The sequence below is a fragment of the Zingiber officinale genome, chromosome 2B (genome assembly GCF_018446385.1).
Source record: "Zingiber officinale cultivar Zhangliang chromosome 2B, Zo_v1.1, whole genome shotgun sequence".
Taxonomy (NCBI): Eukaryota; Viridiplantae; Streptophyta; class Magnoliopsida; order Zingiberales; family Zingiberaceae; genus Zingiber; species Zingiber officinale.
Window position 1 is genome coordinate 138,087,186 of NC_055989.1, and position 20,159 is coordinate 138,107,344.

General features: G+C 36.3%; 1 protein-coding gene across 2 annotated transcripts in view; it reads right to left on the minus strand.

Annotated features, from left to right (window-relative positions):
- LOC122047422 (poly [ADP-ribose] polymerase 1-like) overlaps positions 1 to 20,159 on the minus strand; it is a 57,424-nt gene that overhangs the window by 4,847 nt on the left and 32,418 nt on the right. For both annotated transcript variants that reach the window (XM_042608710.1, XM_042608711.1), the window contains exons 6-14: positions 19,850 to 20,045; positions 19,619 to 19,777; positions 19,375 to 19,435; positions 19,212 to 19,275; positions 18,850 to 19,107; positions 18,321 to 18,558; positions 18,113 to 18,222; positions 17,964 to 18,040; positions 17,703 to 17,863 (exon numbers count right to left, since the gene is read on the minus strand). In XM_042608710.1, coding sequence (XP_042464644.1) covers positions 17,703 to 17,863; positions 17,964 to 18,040; positions 18,113 to 18,222; positions 18,321 to 18,558; positions 18,850 to 19,107; positions 19,212 to 19,275; positions 19,375 to 19,435; positions 19,619 to 19,777; positions 19,850 to 20,045 — 1,324 coding nt within the window. The remainder of the gene's footprint in view (positions 1 to 17,702; positions 17,864 to 17,963; positions 18,041 to 18,112; positions 18,223 to 18,320; positions 18,559 to 18,849; positions 19,108 to 19,211; positions 19,276 to 19,374; positions 19,436 to 19,618; positions 19,778 to 19,849; positions 20,046 to 20,159) is intronic.

Sequence of the window (20,159 nt, forward strand, 5' to 3'; positions counted from 1 at the left end):
AACTTTCCGAAGGCGAAGAAGTCGCGTACAAGCTCATACTCACAAGAACACAACAAGAAACAAGAAAGTAAATGCAAATACAATGAACACCTTGCTTACTTGATCTCTTGTTAACTCGAAGATGCAGCAACACTTCATTTCAAAATCTCCAAGAATCGGCGTTGCAAACTCTTCACGAAACCCCTTTTCTAAGGTTTCTTTTGAGCTAAAAAATGTCTCTCAATCGATTGGTCTTACCACAATCGATTACCACGTAGGATCTAACCTTTTCTAGAGGTGGAGTCAATGAGCTTTCCCCATCGATCATTGAGATAGATGCTTCTTCAACTTCATCCTCGAATGTTGAATCGACCTCCGAATCCTCAAACTCTTGATCCAATGAATCTCCCTCTTGGGATTTCCGCTCTTTGCGTTGAGGTTAAATCTTCATGGAGCTTGGCCAACTTACTCCATAACTCACTTGCATCTTTGTAATTTCCTAACCTGCACTATATATCATTACGAATCAAATAAACTAAAATTTCAGTTACCTTGTCGTTTGTCTCATATTTTTGGAGTTGCTCCTTGGGCCTTTAAATTCCTCTATTAAAGTAAATCATTGCTCTATGTCCATGGATCATTTCCAATGAATAACAAATAGCAATGTCATCGTTTTAGTCTCGATCATAATGTCTTAGTATCTTCTTGCTTAGTCGTCCAAACTAACACACGAGAAATTACTTTATCTTGTTTCTCCTATTGTTTGAAAATTTGAGACTTGACTTTATTCTCATTATTTTTAGTCCTTTTTGATGCATAAGAAAATGTATAGATTAATCATGGGGCAAGGATGATGTGCTAATCTCTACAATAGTTATAAAATGTGACAAGATAAGCACAAGAATGAATTCATAAAGACAAACTGAGTTTATTTGATGTTGAAATTGCCATGTCTCGTGTCTTGTCAATTGATTGAATAGAAAGGTGACTTTGTCTTTCCCTTTACTTTTTCACTATTATACTTATAAAATGTCTTGAACTAGCTCTGAAACTCTTCTTCCAGTAATCTGTCTTGGATTAGATTACCTTAAGTAGAATCCAAAATATCGTAGCAAATCCCTATGGGTGATAGGGTTCATCACTTATTTTTGGGTTGATGCTAAATGTTTTTTTTATTATTAAAGCCACAAGATGAGAAAGACTTCCTCTCTTGATCTAGACCTCAGTCTCGCAGAGAACCAACCACAGTTGTGTGATTGGGAAAGAGAGTAGGTAACAAGTTTGGAGATGTTGTTAGAGTGTGCGACTGCCAAGAGAAGAGATCAACGATGGTTGATTTTGCACCAGATAGTGGTGCACCCAATAGATCTACGTAGGGAAAACAAAGGGCTAACTAAAGATGGTTTCAAGTATGATTCACAACTAACTTTCCATGGCAAGAAGTTGCGGGACCGATAGTAGTATTCTAAATGGCACTGGAGACGCTTACCTAGTCGGCGCCGAGGCAGGAAGCGTACCTCACCTGCCCCGCTTTTGTCAGAGACGGCTTTTAAGGCAAGGTAAAACACGTAGGTTAAAATAAAAAGCCTTCGTTGCTTTGATTTCAAAAAACTCAACTCCTTTCCCATCCGCCTCAAACTATCATCGCTGCTGATGTCGTCATTAGGTAAGGTTTTGAAAACCCTAATTTCAATTTCAAAGTTTTTGCTTCCTTCGGAGGCTCATGCAAGCACAGACGTCAGGGCCCGGCGACACATTCGGGCCCGATGACGCATCCAGATGTCGCCTGGACCCAGCGAGGCATTCGTGCCCACGCAACGGGTTCAACGAAGCGTCCGTTGCACAAGCCTCCGAAGGAACAAAAAGTTAGAAATCAAAATTAGGTTTTTTCTTTTTTTTTTTTAACTTAGGGTTTAATCAAATACATTATATTAATAATTTTAATCAACCAACTATGATTGGGATAATTTAAATAAACTTAATTAAAACACAAATGATGTACATGAGTACCTTGCAAGATGGATTTATGAGGCGGGGATTCCTTTTCATGCAACTGGCAATCAAAGCTTTATACAATTTGTAGAGACGGTTGGTCAATTTGGTCCGGGCTACAAACCTCCAAGTCAATATCTTCTAAGAGAGCTACTTTTGAAACAAGAAGTTGACTGAACCAAATTATCTTTAAAAAAATAGGAAAGAGAATGGATAAAAAAATAGATGTTCAATTATGGTTGATGCATGGACGGATCGCAAGAGGAGAAGCATTATGAATTTGTGTTAATTGCAAACTAGGTACTTCATTCTTTGGTTCTATTGAACAATCCATGAAAGCACATACCGGTGTTAGTATTAGCCCTAAAAACCAATTATGAAATGATTAGGCTTATTAGGTTAATGACTTATTGGGTTAATGGTTAATCTAATATAATAATCCAACTCACTAAGAGGAAGACAAAGAGACAAAAACTCTTGGTATTCATTAGATGAATATAAATAGTTTTTGCTTGATTGAAATTTTTATGAAATGAAAAATGTGACTCTTGAACTTCTCATTCTTCCTCCTTCATGCTTGGCCAAACCACACTTGCTTGCTAGCACAAGAAGGTGGTTCTTCTCCGAAGCCGTGTTCCTGCGACGAACGAAACATATTTGTGTGGATACCGTAGAGGCGCGGCCACTTGATCGTGCTAAGATCCACCGAGGACAAAGTTGAATTCGGGAGTTCGTGTTCACGCAACAAAAGTATAACTCCCTTTAACAAACTTAGTATATGGTTTTTCCTTCGCATGAATTTTTTGGAAAGGATCTAATTAGTTTTTCCGCTATACTTTTTGCGTGTTTAGCGCTCTAGATCCTTACAGTGGTATCAGAGTCACTTACGAAGGCGTATACTAAGTTGTAGTTAGATTTTTATATGTGATATAGATATTGCATGAGATGTTTACTGTGATTTGCATGATTATGAGTCTTTGTTTTTATTGGGAACGAAATAGTTTATGTTGAACAAACTAAAGGATATAGCATCTTCATACATGTTATGAATGCGTGCAATAGTCGATTTTGTTTGATAAAAAAATACTTCCAAGGTCTCGACCAAAAACTGTTGTGAACAGCAAGGTTTCGGCCAAACTATTGTGAACAGCAAGGTCTCAATTTTTGTGGGCAGCAGGGACCGTCGTGGCATTGTGGCTCATAATTATTTGTTGAAATCATAGTAGATTTTATGTTATAAAAATATTGTGAATGTTAACCCGGATATGATTGGATATGTATGTTGTAATTCATAATATGGTCTGCGTGTCGTGCCTCTCTTCTTTTGTATTTTTGTTGTAAATTTAGACTACCCTCAAATGTAACTTAAGGTTTCTTTAGATTTTATAATGTACAAATTAGAAAACAACTAGTCTGCTGGACGATGGTAAAAAAAGGAAGAAGGGCAACAACACACGACGACCAAGGAAGTACTTAGAGAAGATGTTTTGACCTAGGTTGACCTTTCGATCTTCTCATTGCCTTTGAGAAGATCGTAGTTGACGGGGTCATAACCATGTCACGCCTTATTTAGCATATATGTTGATGTATGCCATGATATGCCATAATTGTATGTGATACATGTGTAGTTTAATTGTAATTAGGTTCTTTTAATATGCCTACCAAAGTTTGGTACTCACTACTACCTTGACCATTTGTAGTCAGGTTTGCCAAAGCAAAATGACTCATTTTATCTTGGTAGAATGCGGCAGGACAATTGTGATGCCCGACTGTTGAACTTTAGGTGCGACATAACTAAGTTACCTTAATTGGATTGAGAATTTAGAGGCATATCTCATACGATGTAATTCAATTATACTAGTCTTGGGCGATTAGCCAAAGCTAACTCAAGATGAGTTATAATATGGATTTTATGAGATGGGAAAACAAACAAATAGTCTTGTTCACCTAACTATACAAGAGTTACATATGATGTAATTGGTAAAAGTTGTGTACCTAAAATATACAAGTCTTGGGCGATTAGCCAAAGCTAACTCAAGATGAGGTATAATATGGATCTTGTCCCACTTGAATGTCATTGTTTTGAGGGTTGAAACTACTAGTGTGGGTAAAACCACATCCATGACTTGCTCCTACTAAGTTTTACAATTCAGTGAGAGAATCATTTAATTAAAGGCATAATTAAATGATCTGAATATTATACTTATTTTTACATTTTATTGTTATAGTTCACCATGTCATCTAGTACATCAAATACTCTTTTTCTGCGATCTGTCCTTGGTAAGAACAAGCTCAATGGAGCTAATTTCCTAGACAGATACAGAAACTTGAGAATAATTCTCAAAGAAGAAAGAAAATTGTACGTCATAGAGCAGCTCATTCCTGAAACACCCTATTACTGCCACTGGAGCTGATAAGGATTCTTATAAGAAGCATCAAGATAATGCATTAGATGTATCATGCCTTATGTTTGTCACCATGAATTCTAAGCTTCAGAAGCAACATAAGAACATGGATGCTTATAGTTGAATATCTTAGACAACTATATCAAAGACAGGCAAGGTATAAGATATTTGAGATCTATAAGGCTCTATATCAATGCAAAATGCAAGAAAGAAGTCTCGTAAGGCTTTAGGTGCTCAAAATGATTGGGTATGTGGAGAACCTACAAAAATTGAGATTTCCACTGGGCCAAATTGGCCACTGACTTTATTCTGCAGTCATTGTCTGAGAGTTACAGTTAATTTGTCATTAATTATAACATGAATGAAATTGACAAATTGTTGTCTGAGATGTTGAGCATGTTGAGAACGGCTGAACTCAACCTTAAAAAGGCAAAGCCTAGTACCATTTTGATGGTGTCAAAGGGCAAACGCAAATGGAAGCTCAAAGATAAGGGTAAGACCCAAGCCAAAAGCAAGGACAAGAGTCATGCATTGAAACCCAAAAGTGGGGTTGCTAAGGAAGGAACTTACTTTCACTGTGGTGAAACCTGACACTGGAAGAAGAACTGCGAGTTGTACCTAGGGGAAGTGAAAGGAAGAGAAGTTAGACTTCTGTCTCGGATATATATGTTATAGAAATCAATCTATCTATTTCTTCTTCATGGATATTAGATACCGAGTGTGCATCTCACATTTGTACTATGTGCAAGGGTTGAGAAATAGTAGATCATTGACAAAGGGCGAAGGGGACCTACGAGTAGGCAATGGCGCAATAATTGCTATTATAGTTGTAGGAACATATTTCTTATCTTTACCCACTAAGCTTATTTTAGAACTAGAAGAGTGTTGTTATGTGTCTGCCTTAACTAAGAACATTATCTCTCTCTATTTCTTGTTTAGACAAGAAAGGATTCTCAATGATAATAAAGGATAAATGTTGTTCTGTTTATTTAAATGAAATGTTTTATTATAGTGTACATCTTCTGAATGGACTCTATGTTCTAGACTTTGAAAACTCAATCCATAACATAAATACAAAACGGTTCAAATCTAATAATTTAAACCAAACATATCTCTGGCATTGTCACTTAGGTCACATAAATGAGAGTCGTATATCCCAACTACATAAGAATAGACTTTTGGACTCATTTGATTTTGAATTATATGAGGCATTTAAATCTTATCTTCAAGGCAAGATGACTAAGACTCCATTTAGAGGACACAACGAAATAGCTAATGATTTGTTAGGACTCATACATACTGATGTATGTGGCCATTTCAAAATAGCAACTAGAAAAACCTATCAGTATTTCATTACTTTCACTGATGTCAGTTGATACGACTGTGTATCTAATGAAATATAAGTCAGAATCCTTTAAAAAGTTCAAAGAATTCAAGAATGAAGTACAAAACCAACTTGATAAGCGTATTAAGATGTTTCGATCAGATCGAGGTGGGGAATATCTTAGCCAAGAGTTTTATGATCATCTTGTTGAGTGTGGGATCATATCACAACTTACTCCACCTGAAACACCACAATGGAATGGTGTATCAGAAAGGAAAAAATCATACTTTATTAGATATGGTATGATTAATGATGAGTCAAACAGATCTTCCTACTTCCTTCTGGGACATGCTCTAAAAACGACTGTTTTCACACTTAACCATGTTCCATCCAAGGCTGTCATAAAGACATCATATACGATATGGACTGGGAAGAGTCCCAAGATGTCTTTCATGAAGATTTGAGGTTGTGCGGCTTACCCAAATCGGATAAGTGTTATTTTATAGGATATCCCAAGGAAACAAAGGGATATTATTTTTATAATTCCACATAAGGCAAGTGTTTGTTGCAAGAAATGGTGTATTTCTAGAACAGGAATTTATTTCTAGAAAAACTTGTGGAAGTAAAGTCAATCTTGAAGAAATTCAAGATATACAAACTAGCACCGAAATCTTGATGAAAATTGAACAGGTACTAGGGGTGTCAATTCGGGTGGGTCGGGTCGGGTTGGATTTTTTTTTTTGTTTTTTTTAACCCGAACCCGAACCCGAACCCGACCCGAACCCGAGTTCAACCCAAAACACCTAAACCCGAACCCGACCAACCCGATCAACCCGAACCCGACCCATATAACCCGAAAATCCGATTCAAAGCGACTTTTTTGAGCTATTTTCCCTATAATTCTTCACTTTTATCTCAATACTCCATCATATCATACAAACATGATATTAATATATATAAAAACATCTAAATTTTTAAAATAAAATTTGATTTAACCCCAAAAAAATCCCACAAAACCCTATATTTAAGTCAACCCGAACCCGACCCGACCCGAAAATTTTTAACTCTCCAACCCTCCAACCCGAACCCGACCCGAACCCGAAAATGTCCAACCCGAACTTGATTTTTTTCGGGTCGACTCGGGTTGGGTCGTCGGGTCGGGTTCATTTTTGACACCCCTAACAGGTACCACGAGATATTGTGGATCATGATTTTATTACACCGTAAAAAATTATGGAGCAACAACCAGTTCAAGTAGAAAAACCTCTATGCAGATCCAATAGAACCCATCGTCAACCTCGTCGTCGACCAGATATTCTTTTCTGTCTAACCACGGTGATATAGAGCTTGTTGGTCTCAATGAGCCTACATCTTATCAGGAAGCTATACAGGACCAGATTCTGAGAAATAACTAGAAACTATGAGATCTAAAATAGAATCCAAGTACACTAATCAAGTATGAATTTTAGTTGATCCACCTGAAGGGATCAAACCAAAGTGGGTCTTCAAAGTGAAGGTTGACATGGATGTTCTTATGCATACCTATAAAGGTAGATTAGTGGCTAAATGATTCAAGCAGATTCATGGTATAGACTATGATGAAACCTTTTCACCAGTTGCAATGCTCAAGTCTATTCAGATCATGTTTGTTATTACAGCTTACTATGATTATGAGATCTGGCAGATGGATATCAAAATTGTATTTCTTAATGGAAATCTACTCGAGGATATGTACATGACACAACCTAAGGATTTTATAGATCCAAAGCATGCTGAAAAGGTATGTAAATTGCATAGATCCATTTATGGATTAAAACAAGCTTCTAGTAGCTGGAATCTTCGATTCGATGATGCAATCAAAGTGTTTGGTTTCATCAAGAATGAAAATGAACCTTATGTCTACAAGAGGGTTAGTAGGAGCATATTCATCTTTCTCATATTATATGTAAATGACATACTTCTCGTTATAGATGATATCCCTACACTGCAGTAAGGCATGGCTTGGGAATTATTTTTTAATGAAAGACTTAGGTGAAGCAGCCTACATTTTAAGCATCAAAATCTATAGAGATAGATCTAAGAGATTGCTTGATCTAAGTCAAAGTACATATATTGACAAAGTATTTAATCATTTTGCCATACAAAATTCCAAGTAACGGTTTTTGTCGATGTCACATGGTATGAGCCTTTCAAAGACACAATACCCCTCTTTTAAGGAAGAGAGGAACTGCATGGATCAGATTCCTTATGCGTCTGCTATAGGATATATCATGTACTCATCCTGATATTTCGTATGCGTTAAGCATGACGAGCAGATACCAATCAGATCCAAGTGAAAGTCACTAGATAGCAGTCAAGAATATTCTTAAGTACTTGATAAAAGCTCAAGATTATTTCTTGATCTTTGGAGACAATGAAAAGCTTGCTGCAAAGGGTTACACCGATGCTAGTTTCCAAACTGACAAGCATGATTTCAGATCGTAGTTAGGATATGTATTTTACTTAAATGGTGGTGCTAGGTATTAGATATTACGGTAGTTCCATCTCATTTGAGAGATCATCGATAGAGGAGATAAGACGATATGCAGAGTATCGACTAATGCTAACATTACGGATCCTTTGACCAAAGCTTTGGCACAGAAAAAGCATGGTGGACACACTAGGTCAATGAGTATTAGATATCTCAGTGATTAGTACTAGTGACATAAGGAGATTGTTAGTGTAAATCCTAAAAGTCAATCAAGAGTTGAATGACTTAAGACATTTTGTATTATATTTCATTAATAAAAAGGGCAAAGGTTATGGTTATTATCTTTACTTCAAATCTATGGCAGATGAAGAAGTATAATAATGTCCTAGGGTAGTAGGTTCTAGTATACAGCATATCAATTAGTTGAATTGATAGTGGAAGTCCGTAGATATATATAGACATTACTCGTAACTATTGTTGGTCAAGCATTAATATGCAAGGATAATATTAATGCATTGAGACTAGCATGTAGGACAATTAATGACTTAATCCCACAAGTCATAGATATGAGATATCACGTTGACACATGGGTATATATTAGAGAATATGTACTGAATTGACCCGTCATGAGATGTTTCATGGATCGTTATACTAGTGTCACAAACATTCTTATAGTGACTATTGGTATGAATACTCCTTACACCTAAAGTCACTACGGTTCCCTACATAAGGAGCTATGTACTTTGGTATCAGCAAACGGCATCTGTAACAAGATAGACTATATAGTCAATTACTAGGTATGTAATAAGTTATGCGAAGGGATGTGAGTGATGTAGATGGGATATATTCCTTCTATATAACGGAAGCGATATTTGTAGGCCCCTTGATTAGTAAACACAAGAATATATGGACATGCTCAAATGAGTCAATATGAGATATTGAGCTTATTTATTTGAATGTGTCTACTTAGAGATCAAGAAACACAGATTGATAAGAGGATGACACGGTCTATGTTTCATTGATCAATCTAGATATCAAGGATAGAAGGATTGAGTCATACAAGATAATAAACACGGAAAGATTATGTCGGATCTCGACATTCTCGTCACTTAGGTAGCAATGATGCCTTGCTAAATGTCACACATTGTTTATGTATCTAAAGTGGTTTTAGATACCATTGCCAACGTTACGGGTAGAGCCGCCAATTTGGGTTAGGCCCGTCGGGTTGGTCCGCCCCGCCAAATAATTTAAATGGGTTGGGTTGAAAATTTATCAACCCATCATCTGGCGGGCCTAAATGGATCAGCCCGCGCGGGTCGCGGGTCAAGGCGGGCCAACCCATGGCGGGCTTGGGTTGGCCCGCGGGCTGGATAAAAAAAAAAGCAAGCAATATTTAAAAATTAAAGCTAGATATCCAACGGTTGAGATTTCAACCATCACTGTAGCTACAGTGAACTGTGAACATAAAGCTAAAGACCTAAAATCCTAAACCCTATTTCTCACCGCCGGCACCACTTTGAGATCGATTCGAGCCTTCGACTGTTAGACAGAATCGCCGCCGCCTACCTCCACAGCTCCACTGTCGTCTCACGTCTGTCGTCGGCTCGCCGCCTACCTCCACAGCTCCTCCTCCACATCTCCACTGTCGTCTCACGTCTGTCGCCGGCTCGCCGCCTACCTCCACAGCTCCACTTGCAAAGTCGCAGCTGCAGGCGCACACGCTGCAACCTGCAAGCACCTGCCGTCGAATCGCCGCCTACCTCGTGCTAGCACAGTCGCACACATCCCTCATCAGCGCCCGTCTCCTAGCGCCTCCCCGTGGGCCGTGTCTGTGGTCCGTGCCTCCGTGGAGTAGAACGAGTGACATTCCGCCTCGTGCGCATCTGCATCAACATCTCCCCGTAGCCGCGTGAGAGTGCAGAGAGCAGAGTGTTTAAAGAAGGCAGTCCGATTTCAAATTTTCAATAGGCGATAAGCTTGAATCCAAGTTCCGACTCTCCAAGCTCTTATTTGAGACTTTGAGGTAAGATTTTTAGCTTCCTTTCCTAATTTCTTTCTATTTTCCAGTAATCTGCAGCCCCTATTCTAGTATTCTCTAATGTTTTAGCATTTGTTAATTGTTCAGAACAATTTGTTCTTCTGCAATAGCAATACTAGTTCTCTCTTTTGATACGCAACATATCTGGTGTGTTGATAACATTTCTTTTGTTCTGTTGTTCTACATTTGTTGATTGTTTTAACATTATCTAGTGTGTTGATAACATTTCTTTTGTTCTGCTGTTCTGCATTTGTTGATTGTTTTAACATTTCTTTTGATTGATTTGTTCTGTAGACTGTAGTCCAGAGGGCTAACACAAAAATGAATTTATGCTATTCTGCTATTAACATTTAGAGTTTTGTTTGATTGGTTTTATTAGAAACTAAATTTATTTATTGTATTTCAGATTGATTTTGTAATGGACTCTACTTCTCAAAAGCAAACTGTTATTTTAGATGATGAATTGGAAAGTGCTAAGCATGACAAGGGGTCAATTAAAAGGTCCAAAGAAACTTCTGATATTTGGGTGTATTTTAAGAAAATCAAAGGGGTTGATAGTATAGATAAAGCTGAATGTATTGGATGTAAAAAACAGTACAAGTGTGGGGGTAAACAATATGGAACTTCTACGTTGTGGCGTCATCTTAAAATTTGTGACAAATTAAAGTTTAATGATGTAGGACAAATGGTTCTTGATCAAGATGGGAAGATGAGATTTAAGAAAATAAATCAAAAGCTTTCACGTGAGTTACTGGCTTGTGCAATCATCAGACATGATTTACCATTTTCATTTGTTGAGTATGATGGTATTAGAACTTGGATGAAGTACATAAATCCTGATGTTGCTTGCATTTCTAGAAATACTCTTGTTTCTGATATTAACCGAATCTATTTGAAGGAGAAAGAAAAACTCAAGTATGTTTTGACTACTATTCAGAATAGAGTTTGTTTAACTTCAGATTTGTGGACAGCGTGCACTAGTGAGGGTTATATTTGTTTGACTGCCCATTTTGTTGATAATGACTGGAAATTGAATAGTAAAATACTTAGTTTTTCTCATATGCCCCCTCCACACTCAGGAGTTGAATTAGCTGCAAAATTGTTTGAATATTTGAAGGAATGGGGAATTGAGAAAAAGGTTTTCTCTTTGACATTGGATAATGCATCTAGTAACGATAACATGCAAGTTCATTTGAAAGAGCAACTCTCTTTGCATGATAGTTTATTATGTGACGGTGAATTTTTTCATGTTCGTTGTTCTGCTCATATATTGAATCTCATTGTCCAAGAAGGTTTGAAAGTGGCTACTGTGGCTTTGAATAAAATTAGAGAGTCGGTCAAGTATGTTAAAGGTTCAGAGACTAGGATGAAGAAATTTGGAGAGTGTGTACAAGCAGTTGGTAACATTGATACTAGTATTGGCTTGCGATTGGATGTGTCTACTCGTTGGAACTCAACATATTTAATGCTGGATAGTGCCATCAAATATAAAAAAGCTTTTGCTTCTCTTCAATTCAATGACAAGAATTATAAATATTGTCCTTCAAGTGAAGAGTGGAAAAGAGGAGAGAAAATATGTGAGTTCCTTGAGCCATTTTATGACACTACTAATTTAATCTCTGGTTCTTCTTATCCTACATCAAATTTATTTTTTATGCAAGTCTGGAAAATTGAAGTTTTGTTAAAGGAAAACTTATTGAATGAAGATGAGGTGATAAGTTGTATGTGTAAAAAAATGATGGAGAAGTTTGACAAGTATTGGACTCAATATAGCATGGTGCTTGCATTTGGAGCTATTCTTGACCCACGAATAAAGCTTTCGATGTTGGAGTTTTTTTATTCAAAGGTTGAAAGTGATGCTCTTAAATGCCAAAAGAAGATGGATCTTGTGAAGACAAAATTGTATAAGCTTTTTGACCAGTATTCTAATACGAACAATACAAGTTCTTCACAACCACAATCTTCTACCACACATACACTTTCACAAAGTGTAGGAGGAGTTAAGGGAAAGAACAAAAGAATCTTTGATGTAAGTACTCTAATATTTTTTTTCCTTGTATTCTCTGATTGATTTATAATTTTTTTCACTACTATTTCAATTAATGCAGGAAATGATGGCATATGAGAGCCAAACAATTACAAGTGCTGGAAAATCTCAATTGGATCTCTATTTAGAGGAGCCAAAACTTGAATTTGCTTATTATCAAGATTTGGATATTTTGGAGCATTGGAAGAATCAAAAGCATCGATATCCAACACTTGCACTAATGGCATGTGATGTTTTAGCTATTCCTATAACTACTGTTGCATCAGAATCAGCTTTTTCCATTGGTGCTCGTGTACTTACCAAGTATAGAAGTTGCACCCTTCATGAAAAAGTACAAGCTCTTATTTGCACTCGCAATTGGTTACATGATTATGCTATTGGTAATTTTATTTATTTTAGTTATGTTTTTAACTTAGTTGATATACTATTTTATTATTATTTTATTTTTTAATTATCTTCATCCTTCTATATTTTATATGCAGATAAAGATAATGAAGATAATGCAAGTATCAAAACAACATTCTCTAAGCAAGAATCAAATACTCTAGAAGAGGATATCAATGAAGAGAAAAGAGATGAAGGAGGATCAGAAGAAATTAATGTGGATGATGTTATTGATAGAATTTAAAAAATATTGTGTTAGAGTCATTGAATTTTTCGTTTCAGTTTTATTTTATGTTTTGGCAGTATTGTGGACTTGCTAATTGCTGTGGTTTGTGGACCTGCGGACTGTGACTATGCTGTAGTAGTGCTTACAATTACTTGCGGAGTTGTTGTAAATGTAATGCTGTTATATTTTGGCAGTATGTTGACTTGCTAATTGCTGTGGTCTGTGGACCTGCGGAGTGCGGACTGTGGCTTTGGTGGAGTAATGCTTATTTGCTGAGTTGCTAAAAATGTAATGTTGTTATGTTTTGGTAGTATTGTTGACTAATGACTTGCTGATTGCTGTGGATTGTGGTTGTGGACCTACGGACTGTGGTTGTGGTGTACTGGTGTAGTAGTGCTTACTTGTTGTAGATGTAATGTTGTTGTGTAATCTCTTTAAGTGGTATCTCTTAGTTAGTTAATTATTTTATGGTGTAGATTTGCAATTTTGTAAGTTGTAGACCGTAATTGGAAATTAAAATCTGGATTCTGGAATTCTGGTCTTTTGGATTGAAATTCGAAGTCTGCATTAGAATTTAGAATTTGTAGTCTACACCATGGAATATGAAAATATAAAATAAGTAACCACTGCAGTTTTGTATTTTAGTATGAAGGATTTGGATTTTGGAGTCTTCAAATAGTCACTGCAGTTTTGTAATGAAGTAAACAGTGCTGGATGAGAATAATTATCACTTATCTGTGATGATTTTTCATATTGATTAGTTTATTTTTTTTATTATTTTTATTTTTTACAGGCCCGCGGGTTGGCCCGCTTAACCCGCAGCCCGCCTTGAATTGGGTTGGGTTGAAGATTTTGTAGTCCGCCGGGATGGTGGGTCGGCCCGCCCCGCCCCGCCAAATGTTGGGTTTTTGGCGGGTTGGCCCGCCCCGCTACGGGTTGGTCCGTTTGACGGCTCTAGTTACGGGAGTCTATTGGGTCACACACAAAGAATATGTTCGTTTGGAGATGTATATTTTAGTTTGACTAAAATACTAAGGATCTTAAGTATAATGGGTTAATCCAAAGTGTTAGGGTCATCTTTGTAATGATTGGCACTAGTGCTAGTGGGAGATTGTTAACATTAGCCCTAAGAGCCAATTATGAGATGATTAGGCTAATTCGGTTAATAACTTATTGGATTAATGGTTAATCCAATATAATAATCTAACTCATTAAGAGGAAGACAAAGAGAAAAACCCTTGATATTCATTGGATGAATATAAATAGTTTTTGTTTGATTGAATTTTTCATGAGATGAAAAATGTGACTCTTGAGCTTCTCCTTCCTCCTTCATGCTTGGCCGAACCACTCTTGCTTGCTAGCGCAAGAAGGTGGTTCTTCTCCGAAGTCGTGTTCGTGCGACGGATGATTCATGTGGATACCGTAGAAGCGCGGCCACTTAATCGTGCTGAGATACACCGAGGATAAAGTTGTCGTCAGGAGTTCGTGTTCATGCAACAAAAGTATAATGCCCTTTAACAAACTTAGTATATGGTTTTCCTTCGCATGGATCTTCTGAAAAGGATCTAGTTAGTTTTTCTGTTGCGCTTTCTGCATGTTTAGCGCTCTAGATCCTTACAACCGGGACTTGCATCTTTGAGTTTGTGTTAAAATACATCAATGAAATTGACCCTCAACATGTGGTTCAAGTAGTAACGCGCAATGCGATAAACAATATGACAGTTGCGGAGTTATTGAAGGTTACACGACCTCAATTTTTTTTTGACATCTTGTGTGACTTATACAATCAACCTCATGCTTGAAGCAATTGAAAAGCTACTCAAGTTTAGCGGAATACTTGAAAAAGCAAAGGTTCTAACAATATTCATCTATGCATATGATAGAACTTTGGCTATTATGAGAAAATATACCAAAAAGAGAGATATTGTGAGGCCCAGGGTGACTAGATTTGTTACTTCATTTTTGACATTGGAAAGTCTCAAAAGCATGAAAGATCAATTGAGACTTATGTTTACATCTGAGGAGTGGAGTAACACAAAATTTAGTGTGAAGGGGAAAGCGGTGGAGACGACGGTAACAAGTATCTCTTTTTGAAATAGTGTTTCTTTGGCTTTGAATGTTTTTACTCCTTTAGTGAAAGTTTTATGCCTCATTGATAGTGGCAAAAAGCCCTTGGATGCACTTAAACAAGCTAAGAAAGATATTAGAAAGACTTTCAAAAAAAGAATAAAATGACATCCCTATTTTGAAGATTAATGATAAGAAGTTTAAGGGTAGACTTGATAATTCTTTGTATTATGTCGCTTACTTGTTGAATCTAATATTTTACTTCAAAGATCCAAGAATATAAAATGTGAATAAGTTCATAAATTGTGTCCAACAAGAGCATACAATCTACCATTTTTAATGATGAATTGTTGAAGTATAAGAGTAAATCCGAAAACTTTGGAAGAAAAATGATAGTCACGGCATATGAGAAAGTGGATGTGTACCATGACTTTGATCCAGGTAAATCTCTTCTTTTATTTCTATTCACTAACATGCATGTCTCTTTTACTTATTTTTGAATTTATTATTTTTTTGCTTCTTTACATTTTTAAGTTGGATGGTGGTCCAATTATGGTAGTGACACTCCAAACTTACAAAAAAATAGCAATGTGATTTCTCTCTTTGACAAATAGTTCATCCGGGTGTGAAAGAAATTGGAGTCAATTTGAAGGGGTAAGTAGCAATTCATAAATTATGTTATCTATTCTTTAATTTTAATAATTTTCTAATTATTTAGATGCATACTAAGAAGAGGAATAGGCTCGAGACATCAAGATTAAATGATCTTGTATATGCCAAATTCAACGCAAATCTCATGAAGAGCAAAAAAGAAATGGGTGGAGATTTGTTTCTATCCTCTCAAGCAAGTGAAGCTCAAGGTTGGCTTGTTGATGGTGGTGATGAAGATGGGGTCAGCAGGTTTGGGACTTGGAGAATGGTAGTGGAGGCCTTGGGAGCAGATGAAATGCTACAACCAAAGAGGAGCGCAAGGAACATCCCCATTAGAGAACTTGATGCGGATTTAGATACATCGGAGGAGGAGAATGAAGAAGATGTTGACTTTTAAGTCTGATGATGAGAGGATTATGGATATAGTTGATGGTATATGTGTAGATGATTTAGAAGATTAGTTATGTTTAGTCTAGTCCTGGTTGACTTGTTACCATGTTGGATTGAAATTTTGAATTTTAATCTTAAACTTTTGGTATAAGTAGTGATATTACTTTTTTATTATTAATATAATGATAAATTTTTATTAATTATCTTGTTAGTTGCATTTATATATTTATTTATACCTTATATAAATTGTATTATATTGTAGGAACTTATTTATGCATAAACATCATAAAAAATGGCCATGTAGAAAGATTTTTGTATTGTAGGAACTCTAAAAAAAATTCAACCGCCTAAGCACTGTCTAGACAGTAGGCGATCACTTACCGCCTCACCACCACTTACCGCCTTTTACAATACTAATTGATAGAGACAAAAGGGATCTACATAGGAGAAACAAAGGGCTAAGTGAGGATCGTTTCAAGTGTGATTCACAATGGCTAGAAGTTGCAAGACAGGTGGTGACAAAGAGGATATGATTGGCATGACAATTGGGTAGGAGATTTAGCTGCGGAATGGATGAGTGAGTCCTTTCTTGGTCGACCACAACATTGAGATGAGGCAGAAAGCGCTCTTCAAGCAGATAGTAGACCAAGTTGAAATTAGTAGGCTATGAGCAAGGGGGGTTTGTGGGGGGTCAATTAACATTATAGCAAGTTTCATCACTTGTCAGTGACCTCGCATGGTTTCTAGCAAGTAGAGAAATAGGTGAGTGTAGGTGCAAATAAGGATACGGCCATCAGCAGATTCAACAAACATAAAGGAATTTGAAATGATACCAACTTGATGCAGCACCAAAATAAAACCTGAAACTCATTTAGAGACTTGAGATGAAATTGATGTGGCATGTCAGAGAATTATTCACACAAAGAACTCACAAATATTAAGAGGAAAAATTGAAAATGTCAAGCATTAAAGAACTAGATCTCTTTTATAGACCCGAACCTAAAAGAAACTAGGAAATAATCAAATTGTAAATTATGAAATAAATAAATCCAGATTAAACTCTTACCAAAAGTATTTCTTTTAAATACTTACCAAATCTATTTAACACCCTCAAACTAAACAATTATCACCTTAAACACTTACTAAAATAGACTTCTCCTAAAGAGATCTTACCAAACTAAACTTTTCAAAAATCTAAGACTTTTAGGATTAATTTCCTAGTTTACATGCCACCACCCATATGTTAGGTGATGGATGATTTTGGTATTAGCAAGGGTTCAACTAATGAATTTTTAATAGTCTCCGGCTAACAAGGTACTCAATACCATTATACAATTGAAATCTATCTGCAATAAATTTGAAACTTGTATATGTCTCCTTTTGGGGACTGAAGGATTTGGGTTTTCCCAAATCAAGGTTTAGCATGATCAGTGTCAACCGATGTCAATCAATGCCTGTCAGCATGGACCAACACCAAGTCAGTACTGGTCTGGCCTACAAAAGAAATTAGCATCAAGCCAACCCATAACCTGGATCAAAATAAACTTTACATTATTAGCAAAAATGACAAAAATCTAAAACTCCAAAAAAATAAAGAAAAGAAAAGAAAAGCCATAATGAGTGCCAACCAGAAAATATATATGCACGTCAAAAAAAAAAAACATACTCAAATGCAGTTATGATAAAGTATGAAGAAATGATAGTAGCATTTATATGCTTAAAACCCCACCTTTGCCTTGATGTCATCTTCATGTTGTATCAGATGAGGATGGACGGAGGGGATAAAGGTAAAAAATCGATTGCTAGCATCAACAATCAAGCTTTCTTTAACAGCTGGAGCATATGTAGTGTTGCAAATCGAGTTCTGTATCTCTGTTAATGCTGCAAATCCTGAAAGGCAAAAGGGAACTTAGCAGACTAGAAAAGTTATCAGCATTTTCGTACAACAATATTGGTTACATTGTTATGGTACACTAGCAAAAAGGCTCACCTTTTTGAATATTCTCCTTGCTTAGCTTTCCGAGTGGCATTTCAGACAAATTGATCTCAAATTCTAACATTGCAGACCTAAAAGGTTTATGGAGAAAAATTATAGGCACTTAACCCATAATATGGACAATCTGAATGAACAGCACTTACCTATAGGTTTCAACATTAAAAAGCATTTTCATTAATTCGAACAACCGAGGTTCAAGCTGGCTTTTCAGGTTAGATGGATTCTTTTTTGGAGCTTGTTTGACACCATAATCCTAAAAATGAAAAAGCTTATAAGCCCACTAAACAGGCAAATACAGGACTAGCTTCATAAAGGAATTGACAAACAAGTCATCATCCACTAAACACCTACAATATCTAGTGGGTAAAATCTTCCAGGTTGCTTCTGGAAGTTAATCTTCTGTTCCCATGCTTCCCACGGATTCCCTGTCTTCTCAAGAAATATATGTTTAAATTGCTGAATTGCATCTGATTTTGACATCCATTCAAATTTCATTCCTCCAATTTTATCATTGCCAACTCGTCCCCACTTCCGGAAAACACAGCAGTCTGAACCATTATCTTGTTGGATTATCTGAAGGATGTAGTAACTTCACAAACAAAAAATAAAAATAAAAAATACAGTAAGAGTTAATTTACAAGCCAAAGAAAAATAAGAATAACAATTTTTATGATGGATCTAAATTGGAAGGAAATAAAGAAACAAGTAGGAGAGGGTAATTAAGGAAAGGAATTTAATAGCAGAGATCACCATAAAATGATGATACACATTCAACTTATCATACCAATCATGACAGAAAGATCCTTGTTTGGAGAAAAAAAATAGAAGCTAAGCAGGATAACACTAATTAACATGTTTTTTAAAAAACAAATGAAACTACCTGTTTATACCAGTAGAAAGATCAGACATATTTAAAGTAGTGTTATAGATGCTTTGTCCAACTTCTAAAATATGACCAGTTTCCTGCAAATTAGAAGCCTCATGCACAGCACTTCTTCCTTTCACTTTTACAGTGACAACACCGCTTCTTGAGGTTTCTGAAGCAACCTCAATCTTGTACGAGTCAAAAGGAAGCTTCTTCTGCTTTCTAATGCATCCGTGAAGGTAATCTTCCCTAACAATGGGCAATTTCATCCTCCTGTAAAGTAGGATAAAGCCTTGTCAAACCTTTGATTTGGATAGACCCATAATGGTTAAGAGTAGAGAGAGACAGAAAAAGTGAGAGATACAGTCTAGGATAACCTTGCTTTTTTTATTTGAGGATCATCATTGTTCACCTCACCACTCCATATCAAACAGCTAGTATCTACATTGATGAAAAAAAGTCACTGATCGTTCAAAGTATGAACACATTCGATAACAAGAGTGGCATGCAGATAGTTTTAATAAAACTTGGGAAAATAACCTTTCATGATTTTCATATGAAATTTTACTCCAGCTGCCTCAAGTTTTGGTTTCAGTTCTTCCTACATGTAAAAATACAAATTACTTTAACAAGTGCAAAATCATTATGTGATAAACAGTTAACAAAGTTCACTTGGGCAACAAGACCACCTAAATACAACCTCTAATGTCCATTAAAAAGTATATATTTGCCAAGAGAAGAAATCAACAAGTGGACATACTAATAAAACAAAATAATAGCTTACGAAATCTGCACTGGATTTCCCAGCAATAGCAACTTTTAATTTCTCCAACTTGTCATCATTGGATGGCTGAGATGAATCAGATGTATGCCCAATGACAGACTTACTAGCGGAGGGAGGAAGAAGTCTTTCGGGTTTCTTAGTCTTTTGAGACCTGTACCACTTCAGAGGTAGAACAAAGTTGAGTCAGCATTGATGACAGCTGATGATTTTTCATGCAACAAATATGCATACTTTTATAAGATACTTGTTAGTCGTTTCTTTAGGAATTTTCCATTTTTCCATAAGGCGTACTGGTTCCTTTGTTGAGTATGAACACTTGCTCCATGCTGACAAATAACCATGACAATGATACCGGCCTCCAGAGTAACACAAAGAACCAGAGCAGAGTGGGCATTTATCCAATGCACCAAATAGCATCCCATCAGCACTAGAAATATTTAAAAAAAAAACAAACACACCTGTTAAGGACTCAAAAATTGAGGAAACAGCACACCAATATGAAACAACTAAATAGCCTAGTCATCCAATAGACAGATGGAAT